The 11,391-nt window shown below is 42.9% G+C and overlaps 1 protein-coding gene across 1 annotated transcript; it reads right to left on the bottom strand.

Moving 5' to 3' along the window:
• Positions 1-4,039: 4,039 nt before the first annotated feature.
• On the bottom strand, positions 4,040-11,261 carry tspan12 (tetraspanin 12). Its single transcript, XM_054624915.1, has 7 exons — positions 11,171-11,261; positions 10,603-10,685; positions 9,364-9,499; positions 8,007-8,072; positions 5,865-5,972; positions 5,541-5,684; positions 4,040-5,119 (listed from the first exon to the last, which is right to left on the bottom strand). Exons 1-7 carry the CDS (start codon positions 11,234-11,236, stop codon positions 4,826-4,828), a joined length of 897 nt encoding a protein of 298 aa, XP_054480890.1. The 5' UTR covers positions 11,237-11,261; the 3' UTR covers positions 4,040-4,825.
• Between the last annotated feature and the right edge of the window lie 130 nt (positions 11,262-11,391).

Genomic DNA, 11,391 nt, shown 5'->3' with positions numbered 1-11,391 from the left:
CTGGTAAATTTGCATTTTCAACATTCATCCTACAATTAATGTTTTGTTCCCCAGTGTGACTGAAACGTCTGAGTTATGATATGAGATCTAAACAGCACTGACACCATGAGTGTAGTTTTGACTATGCAGACCTTCAGAGGAAAACGTCTGCTCCACTATGAGCAGAACCACTGAGAACACTGAGGTCACGTGATCGATATTTTAGAATACGTATGAAGTTAAACTCATATTGAAGTTAAGACAGGATTTCTAAAACAATTTCAAAAGACACTTTTGTTCCTGGGAGAGTTCTGAAGGTTTGAAAAGAAAACATAATGAACAGCAAACTTATTAAATTCAATATGCTATTGGAAAAAAATGTTGGGGCATATTCGGGGTATGTTGTTCTATAATTATATTGATTTTGTTTTTCTTTATTTTGTTTTATTAATTTTGTTATTTGTATTTTTATAATTTCACCGTTTATAATGTTATTTATTCATTTTCTTAATTTTAATAATATTTTCCTATTTATAAATTCACGTTTTTATTTGTTATTCTATTTACTTACTGATTTTTTTGGTGACCTCACAAATACGTAATAAATCAGTATGAGTTCTGCATCAGGGCGACGTCAAATGTTTAAAATGTTCTTCCCAAAATGTCGAGTGTTTCCTGTAAAGGTTCAGTGTGGAGGATCTGGGGGCTTCTAGTGGTGAGTTTGAAGATTACAACTAACTGAAACTTCTCCTGGTTTGGTTTGTCCCTTCTGTAGAAACGTGGCTGACTCCATAAAGAGGACCAGGTCTCATTCATAGGTTATAAACCACAATGATTCTTATTTTCAGGTGATTACAGACCAATGAAAACATACGTATTAATATTATAATTACATTTCTGCCTATAGATCCCCACACTGTTCCTTTAATGAGTGGATTTAGTGGAGGAGGTTTGTATAGTTTGAGCATGTTCAGTATCTGTGTTTCCATGACTGCATGCAGATCTGACTGAATGAGAATCTGTATATAATATATATTCATGTTTTCTACAGAAACACGTCTGAACCGTCACCTTGTGATAAAACAGAAATGTTCTTTTATCTTTGTTGACTCGCCTGCAGATTAATTTAACGCACATGTTGCCTGAAGATATTTTTATTTTCTTAAAGTTAGCCGGTTAAAGCTGAAGTTTCTCTAACGATTGAACTGGTTTAAGGATGTTTGGTAAGATTTAAGGGACTGTATTTAATACTATTAAAACTGTTTGTAGCAACAATAAGTCAATAGACACATTAAATAAAGCTCTACACACAGTTTCTCCACAGAAGATCCAGCAGGATGTTCACTGTTAGCTGCTGCTTCACTGTTAGCTGCTGCTTCACTGTTAGCTGCTTCACTGTTAGCTGCTGCTTCACTGTTAGCTGCTGCTTCACTGTAAGATGCTTCACTGTTAGCTGCTTCACTGTTAGCTGCTGCTTCACTGTTAGCTGCTGCTTCTGTTAGCTGCTTCACTGTTAGCTGCTGCTTCTGTTAGCTGCTTCACTGTTAGCTGCTGCTTCACTGTTAGCTGCTGCTTCACTGTTAGATGCTTCACTGTTAGCTGCTGCTTCACCGTTAGCTGCTTCACTGTTAGCTGCTGCTTCACTGTAAGATGCTTCACTGTTAGCTGCTGCTTCACTGTTAGCTGCTTCACTGTTAGCTGCTGCTTCACTGTTAGCTGCTTCACTGTTAGCTGCTGCTTCACCGTTAGCTGCTTCACTGTTAGCTGCTGCTTCACTGTAAGATGCTTCACTGTTAGCTGCTTCACTGTTAGCTGCTGCTTCACTGTTAGCTGCTGCTTCACTGTTAGCTGCTTCACTGTTAGCTGCTGCTTCACTGTTAGCTGCTGCGTTAGCTGCTTCACTGTTAGCTGCTGCTTCACTGTAAGATGCTTCACTGTTAGCTGCTTCACTGTTAGCTGCTGCTTCACTGTTAGCTGCTGCTTCACTGTAAGATGCTTCACTGTTAGCTGCTTCACTGTTAGCTGCTGCTTCACCGTTAGCTGCTGCTTCACTGTTAGCTGCTGCTTCACTGTTAGCTGCTTCGCTGTTAGCTGCTTCACTGTTAGCTGCTTCACTGTTAGCTGCTTCACTGTTAGCTGCTGCTTAGCTGCTGCTTCACTGTTAGCTGCTGCTTCACTGTAAGATGCTTCACTGTTAGCTGCTGCTTCACTGTTAGCTGCTTCACTGTTAGCTGCTTCACTGTTAGCTGCTGCTTCGCTGTTAGCTGCTTCACTGTTAGCTGCTTCGCTGTTAGCTGCTTCACTGTTAGCTGCTTCTGAGTTTAACTTCTATTTCATGAGTTATGTCAGATTCAGAGATTACATAAATATATTTATTAGTCTGAACCCAAACTATGAAAGGAACAGTTGTCTATTTGAAAGAGAAAAGACACTGCTGTTTTAATATTTTAAAAGTTAGCAATCACTGCTAATGTTTGCTAACAGAATGAGTCTGTTATCAACTAGCTAACGTTAGCTGCGTACGTTAGCTAGTGATAAATGTAGCCCTAAATAATCCTCAGTAACACTTTAAAGCACATCTAATGTTTGTATGACTTTAATCAGGATCTTTGTACCTGTAAATGTATAACGTTAGCTAACGTAGCATTAGCTCAGCGGCTAACAGACTTACTTAGTTTAGCTTAGCGCTAGTTCATCAAGAACTAGTTCCAGAGGTTAACTCTTCTAAAACCATATATGATAAATTATATTTATATTCAGACGGGTTTGTTAAATGTGTATTTTCTACACAGAGCTATGCTAGCTGTTTACCCCTGCTTCCAGTCGTTATGCTATGCTAGGCTAACATAACAATCCTCTTCTCCGCAATAAAGTCAACAAATATTTCCTTAAAATGTAAAAATATTTCATAAACTTTCTAAAATGAAACCAGAATCTGTTAATATTCGGATGAAGTCATGAAAGATGTTTTTTAATCTCCATCACGTGTTCTCAAATTATTGTCTCGTCTTTACGAGACACAAATCATATCAATATATATGTGATGAATACTTTGGAGAAGCTGTATCTGAATGCTCATCCTTTTCTAAAACTACTTCCTGTTCACTCCTGACCCTTCATCCTCTGGAGGATCAAACGGATTGTTGACATGGATTAAATGGACTCACCTGGTGGACTCACCTGGTGGACTCACCTGGTGGAGGTTTCTGGTCCTCCGTTGGATTAAACGGCGGCTCTGAAGCGTCAAACATACGTGGACGAGAAGATTTTAACGACAGAAGTCTCATCTTTTACAGCTGGAACTTGATTGTTTATTTATTTTTTTGGGCCGACCAAGAACCCCCATAATGCATCACTGCTTCATAATGTGACATAGGCTTTCCTTTGGTCTGTTCTCTCTTTTGGTTTTGAAAAGAAAACGAGGAAACATGATGGAAACATATTTTTTGAGGATCATTTGGTTCATTTCTGGTCCTAAAAAAAAGAAATAAGGATTATTATTATTATTAATATTTTTATTATTGTTAATAATATTATTATTACTGTTGCTAGTGCTCATGTGCTGTCGTTGTTATTTATGGTTCCGTAGATCATCTTGTTGTTTTATGTTATGTCCTATTTTTCTACATGCATGCGTTATGAACAGATGTCGGAGGGATAAGTGATTAAAGGATTTAATTGTAAATTGAAGAAATTGTGAGGATGATAATTGTTACGTTTGATTTCTTAATAATCTGAATTATTGAGGAGCTTCCATGGTTTTAGTCCGGTGTGAATAGAATAAACATTGTTCTTTTAAAACACGAGAAGAAGTCTGGACGTCTCTTTAAACTCTCTAAACTCTGATTATGAATCATAACTAACGTTGCTTTGGTTTCATATGTGACACATGTTTAAATGAACTAATCTGAACTCCATCGTTTCACATGAAACAGACGCGTAGTTCATTCAGACGTATTTTATATATATATATATATATATATATATATAACACATTCATAATAAATATCACATTCTTAAAGCTCCATATAGACGTTTTTGTTTTAGTGAAATAAACAGGAAGTCTCATCCGTAAACATTGGGACATTTATAACAGAAACCCCACCCGGCTCCTCTGGAGAGTCTGGTGACTAAATCAAACGTCCACAGTGGTTCCTGCTTTAGTGTTTAGTGGTAATCAGTGATCAACGATCAATACGCTCCAATAACAGATATTATCAAATATTCAACACCATGCATCAATAACATAAACTCTATTCTTCCTCAAACAGCTGACGTCCAGATGTTTCATCACTTCTTCAGTTCAGTGGAAAAACTCAACGTCCCAGAATCCTTTGGGTTCTCTTCTGATCTGCATCGCGTTCAGAACTCTCATTGAATCGTTTATTAATCTAATCAGAATAATTATTTGACCCTTTGAGTTCATATCTGAGATCCCAGTGATGTCACCGGAGAGAAGAGCGCCTCGACCAATGAGACGGCTCCATGTCTCAGCAGGTCCTCCTGGTCCAGACCAGGTCTCAGCAGGTCCTCCTGGTCCAGACCATGTCTCAGCAGGTCCTCCTGGTCCAGACCAGGTCTCAGTCGGTCCTCCTGGTCCAGACCAGGTCTCAGTAGGTCCTCCTGGTCCAGACCAGGTCTCAGTCGGTCCTCCTGGTCCAGACCATGTCTCAGCAGGTCCTCCTGGTCCAGACCAGGTCTCAGTCGGTCCTCCTGGTCCAGACCATGTCTCAGCAGGTCCTCCTGGTCCAGACCAGGTCTCAGTAGGTCCTCCTGGTCCAGACCAGGTCTCAGTAGGTCCTCCTGGTCCAGACCAGATCTCCGTGGGTTCAGGGTTCAGGGTCGGTTAGGAGAGCCGCTCCATCTCGATCCTCTGCTCTCTGGGGTCAGAGGTCGTCACCGGGCCGTTTGAGTCTCCGGAGGAGGCGGGGCCATGTGTCACCGTGAGGGGGGTGGAGTCGTCCGGCGGCGTCGTGGCGTCCGGCTCTGGAGACTTCCTCCCGTAGTAAAGCGCCCAGAGCAGCGTGAGGGTGAGCGCCATGGCGAGGATCTGGGCCACGCCGATGGACACGCCCAGGAAACGCAGCACCTGGAGCGGCTTCGTCCCACGGATGAACCCGTAGACCTTCGGACCGCAGCCCTGAAACCACAGAAGAAGAAACCACTCAGAACTACAGGAAGTATTGTTTAAAACATTTCACATTAAAAGCCCCAAACAGCTGAAAGGCGTAAACCCTTCTTCTCCTGGAGGCTTTTATTGTGAAACATCATTAACAGAGTCTGAAGACAACAATAGAAAACAGAATGTTTGAATATATACTTTAATACTTTTATTTTAGAGTTCAACAGTTACCAGTTCTTTGTTTATAGGCTTCATTTTTATAAATGATATTATATATTTATATATATATCTTCATCAGGAAGCCCTATCAAAATAAAATGATCCATAATTTAACTTCATAGTTTTTAACTTGAACACTACAAATCAATTAATTCTGATTGATTCGTTCACAGCTGTGACTCTTATCTCTTCTCGTCCAATCAGAGGCCTCGTGTCTCACCTCCTGGTGCAGGTCGCTGAGGTCGTGGTCGTGGGCATGGCGAGCACATCCTGGATACTGATTGGAGCAGCAGGAGTCAGGAGGCCACTCCATCTCCGTCATCTCCAACCAATCAGTGAAGTAGATCACCCCACAGCACCGGAACTGAGACAGGTGAGCACACACACCTGTCAGCTGAGTGTGTGTGTGTGTGTGTGTGTGTGTGTGTGTGTGTGTGTGTGTGTGTGTGTGTGTGTGTCTCTATGTGTGTGTGTGTGTGTGTGTGTGTGTGTGTGTGTGTGTGAGTGTGAGTGTGTGTGTGTGTGTGTGTGTGTGACCTCTGACCTCGGTCTGGACGCTGTTCCAGGTGTGTGTGAGCCACTGGTAACGCTGGAGGCCGAAGTTCTGCATCCGAGACTTCAGACTGATCATATCAGAGCGCTGGACGGAGGGCTGAGAGACACACACACACACACACACACACACACACACACACACACACACACACACACAGAAAGCGTTGTTTTGTGATGAAACATTGTTTTGTTTCTCATTCAGGTGATTTCTCTGCAGATTTAAATAATTACAGAAAAAAAGAGAAACGAATAAAAGAGACACACACACACACAGAGACACACACATACACACACACACACACACACACATAGACACACACACACACACACATTACATTTTACATTACATTACATTACACACACACACGCACACATTTTACATTACATTACATTACAGTCATTTAGCAGACGCACACATATACACACACACACACACACACACACACACACACACACACACACACACACACACACACACACACACACACACACACACACACACACACACACACACACACACACACATTATCAGTATCATCATGCCCCCCCTCCTGTCAGCAGGTGTGTCAGCTCTCTGCTCTGCTGATAAGAACCCATTCACTGTGACTACAATACCCACAACCCCCTGCAGCAGGTGAGCCTGTGTTTATGAGATCAGATAAAGAGACAGCCTGCAGGTAAACACACACAGCTGATGTTTGTGATGAAGATGGAGACTCCTCCTCTTCTTCTTCTTCTTCTTCTTCTTCTTCTTCTTCTTCTTCTTCTTCTCCTTCTTCTTCTTCTTCTTCTTCTTGTGTTGTTATTGTTTCAGTTGTGTATTAGCTGTGTATTAGTTATTGTGTATTAGATATTGTGTATCAGTTGTTGTGTTGTTGTGTGTCTGTGCTCATGTTGTTGTGTATTAGTAGTTGTGTATTAGTTGTGGTGTATTAGTAGTTGTGTGTCAGTAGTTGTGTATTAGTTGTGGTGTATTAGTAGTTGTGTGTCAGTAGTTGTGTATTAGTTGTGGTGTATTAGTAGTTGTGTGTCAGTAGTTGTGTATTAGCTGTTGTGTGTCAGTAGTTGTGTATTAGTTGTGGTGTGTCAGTAGTTGTGTATTAGTTGTTAGTTGTGTATCAGTTGTTGTGTAGTTGTGTATTAGTTGTGGTGTGTCAGTAGTTGTGTATTAGTTGTTGTGTGTCAGTAGTTGTGTATTAGTTGTGGTGTGTCAGTAGTTGTGTATTAGTTGTTGTGTCAGTAGTTGTGTATTAGTTGTGGTGTATTAGTTGTTGTGTATTAGTTGTGGTGTGTCAGTAGTTGTGTATTAGTTGTGGTGTGTGTCAGTAGTTGTGTATTAGTTGTTGTGTATTAGTTGTGGTGTGTCAGTAGTTGTGTATTAGTTGTGGTGTGTGTTGTGTATTAGTTGTTGTGTGTCAGTAGTTGTGTATTAGTTGTGGTGTGTCAGTAGTTGTGTATTAGTTGTGGTGTGTCAGTAGTTGTGTATTAGTTGTGGTGTGTCAGTAGTTGTGTATTAGTTGTGGTGTGTCAGTAGTTGTGTATTAGTTGTGGTGTATTAGTTGTTGTGTGTCAGTAGTTGTGTGTCAGTAGTTGTGTATTAGTTGTTGTGTATTAGTTGTGGTGTGTCAGTAGTTGTGTGTCAGTAGTTGTGTATTAGTTGTGGTGTGTCAGTAGGTGTGTATTAGTAGTTGTGTGTCAGTAGGTGTGTGTCTGTGCTCATGTTGTGGTGTCTCTGGGTGAAACAGGATCTGATCTGAGAGCAGCGATCCGTTCGTTTCTCACATTTCTGTTTATTCTTAGAAGTGAGACGTGTTGGAAACTGAACACTGCAGCTGCTCACTACCTCGTCTCTGATTGGTCCGTTTCAGACGGCCAGAGGTGGGTCACATGATCACTTAACGATCATTAAATATTCTCGAAATAATCATGAAACAATCACTTAATATTCACATATTTATGTTACTAGAAAACTACAATTTCAACAATATATTATTAAATATGATCATATTTAACAATCCTGGTGTAAACAACTCAATCCATAAATACGTGAATATAATATATAAGTAAATATAATATATATGTAAATATAATATATAAGTAAATATAACATAAATGTAAATATGGTAAATACCTCGTCGTAGGTCCAAACAGCGCTGGCCAACTCCACACAGAAGATCACCAGCAGACTGCAGAAATACTGAAACACATCAGAGTTCAGTCTGAGACAAAGACTGGAACCAAGAACGCTGGAACCAAACTAGTGAGGAGCAGAACCAGTCAGAACCAGTCAGAACCAGTCAGAACCAATCAGAACCAGTCAGAACCAATCAGAATCAATCAGAACTAGTCAGAACCAATCAGAATCAATCAGAACTAGTCAGAACCAATCAGGACCAGTCAGAACTAGTCAGAACCAATCAGAACCAGTCAGAACCAGTCAGAACCAATCAGAATCAATCAGAACCAGTCAGAACTAGTCAGAACCAGTCAGAACCAATCAGAACCAGTCAGAACCAATCAGAACCAATCAGAATCAATCAGAACCAGTCAGAACTAGTCAGAACCAGTCAGAACCAGTCAGAACCAGTCAGAACCAGTCAGAACCAATCAGAACCAGTCAGAACTAGTCCCACACTGCCACTCAAACCTATAAGGTGAAGTCCGTTCTCTAGTTTATAACCACTTTAGTTATAAACACATCACTTCATTGTTAGGGTAAATGAAGCTAAGCTACCTAGCGTTACCTTGTGTTCTGCATTACATTATGCTAAGCTAAGTCAAGTTTGTATTTAGAGAGGATCTGGGGGTCACTTCCTGTCTCTGCAGGTTTCCCATCATCCCCTCTGGGTCCGTTCAGGAGACTGAAGCTGCTCTGTGACCCGACGACAATCTTATCTCTCCTCTGGGGGACAATAGAGACACCTGACACCTGGCCCCGCCCACTCAGGTGACAGCAGACAGGTGACCTGGACCACAGACCGAACCCCTTTAACAGACTGACCTCTGTTCAGACTCAAACATGAGGGGGTCAGGTTTAGTTCACTTTCAGGTATGTTTGTTATCAAAGGTGAGACACAGGTGTGACAGACACAGATGTACACAGGTGAGACAGACACAGGTGAGACAGACACAGGTGAGACAGACACAGGTGAGACAGACACAGGTGAGACAGACACAGATGTACACAGGTGAGACAGACACAGGTGAGACAGACACAGGTGAGACAGACACAGGTGAGACAGACACAGGTGAGACAGACACAGGTGAGACAGACACAGGTGAGACAGACACAGATGTACACAGGTGAGACAGACACAGGTGTGACAGGCAGACACAGGTGAGACAGACACAGGTGAGGCACATGTAAAGCAGCTACATTGAATTACCTGGTGAATGTTTCACTAATCACAAAGTGTTTATGGATGAAATGAAGGTGTTAACCGTGTTGATGGGATATATATCAATCGAGATGATGTGTGCAGACGTACCCAGGTGAGCAGCAGCAGGTTACACCTGAGCGCTCCACAGTATCCCACCATGGCCACGATGAAGAGGAAGCAGCACACGGCGATGATGACGGGGTGGACGGCCGGGGAGTAGGTGAGGACGGCCGCCTCCTCCAACCTGAACACACACACCATTATCTCTACCCGCACTACTCTGAAACCTGGACTCTGGTCTAACTGTGAAACCTGGACTCTGGTCTAACTGTGATACCTGGACTCTGGTCTAACTGTGAAACCTGGACTCTGGTCTAACTGTGAAACCTGGACTCTGGTCTAACTGTGATACCTGGACTCTGGTCTAACTGTGATACCTGGACTCTGGTCTAACTGTGATACCTGGACTCTGGTCTAACTGTGATACCTGGACTCTGGTCTAACTGTGATACCTGGACTCTGGTCTAACTCTGATACCTGGACTCTGGTCTAACTCTGATACCTGGACTCTGGTCTAACTCTGATACCTGGACTCTGGTCTAACTGTGAAACCTGGACTCTGGTCTAACTGTGATACCTGGACTCTGTGAAACCTGGACTCTGGATACCTGGACTCTGGTCTAACCTGGACTCTGGTCTAACTGTGAAACCTGGACTCTGGTCTAACTCTGATACCTGGACTCTGGTCTAACTCTGATACCTGGACTCTGGTCTAACTCTGATACCTGGACTCTGGTCTAACTGTGATACCTGGACTCTGGTCTAACTGTGATACCTGGACTCTGGTCTAACTGTGAAACCTGGACTCTGGTCTAACTGTGATACCTGGACTCTGGTCTAACCTGGACTCTGGAAACCTGGACTCTGGTCTAACTGATACCTGGACTCTGGTCTAACTGACCTGGACTCTGGTCTAACTGACTCTGATACCTGGACTCTGGTCTAACTGTGATACCTGGACTCTGGTCTAACTGGTGATACCTGGACCTGGACTCTGGTCTAACTGTGATACCTGGACTCTGGTCTAACTGTGATACCTGGACTCTGGTCTAACTGTGATACCTGGACTCTGGTCTAACTGTGATACCTGGACTCTGGTTTACCTGGACTCTGGTCTAACTGTGATACCTGGACTCTGGTCTAACTGTGATACCTGGACTCTGGTCTAACTGTGATACCTGGACTCTGGTCTAACTGTCTAACTCTGATACCTGGACTCTGGTCTAACTGTGAACCTGGACTCTGGTCTAACTGTGATACCTGGACTCTGGTCTGGGATAAACTCACCTGGTGTGGGCTGTCAGGGTCAGGACGGTGTTCAGAGAGTCTCTGATCCAGGCTGCCACTCCGAGAACACATGCTGACATCAGCTGGACACACAAACACACACACACACACACACAAATAAATAAACAACACACACACACACACACACACAACAAATAAACAAACACACACACACACACACACACACATAAACACACACACACACACAAATAAATAAACACACAAATAAATAAACACACACACACACACACAAATAAATAAACACACACACACACACACACACTGCAGGATCAGGTTCTGCTGCCTACAAATAACATCCCAGAATGTTACACATGTACTTTACTGAAACTACAACTTATACTTTAAACTTTGTCTCAAACTTTACTTTCACTGTAAACACGTGACACATCTGTCTGATCACATGTGGAGCCCGTGATGTCATTGATCACATGTGGAGCCCGTGATGTCATTGATCACATCTGGAGCCCGTGATGTCATTGATCACATCTGGAGCCCGTGATGTCATTGATCACATGTGGAGCCCGTGATGTCATTGGTCACATCTCACCCAGAACAGCAGGTTGATCGCGTACAGCAGGCAGCGCAGACACCTCACCGCGTCGTCCCGAGACATCCCGACGGCTCAGGAGAGCCCACGGCCCCACGGAGACATGCTCACTGGAGGAGGAGAGGAGGAGGGAGGAGGAGGAGGAGGAGGAGGAGGGATCTGGGAGGAGGAGGAGGAGGAGGAGGAGGAGGGAGGAGGAGAGGAGGAGGAGGAGGAGGAGG

The sequence above is a fragment of the Anoplopoma fimbria genome, chromosome 23 (genome assembly GCF_027596085.1).
Source record: "Anoplopoma fimbria isolate UVic2021 breed Golden Eagle Sablefish chromosome 23, Afim_UVic_2022, whole genome shotgun sequence".
In the NCBI taxonomy this organism is placed as follows: Eukaryota; Metazoa; Chordata; class Actinopteri; order Perciformes; family Anoplopomatidae; genus Anoplopoma; species Anoplopoma fimbria.
Note: the sequence above shows the minus strand (reverse complement) of the source record. Positions and strands in the feature narration are given on the sequence as shown.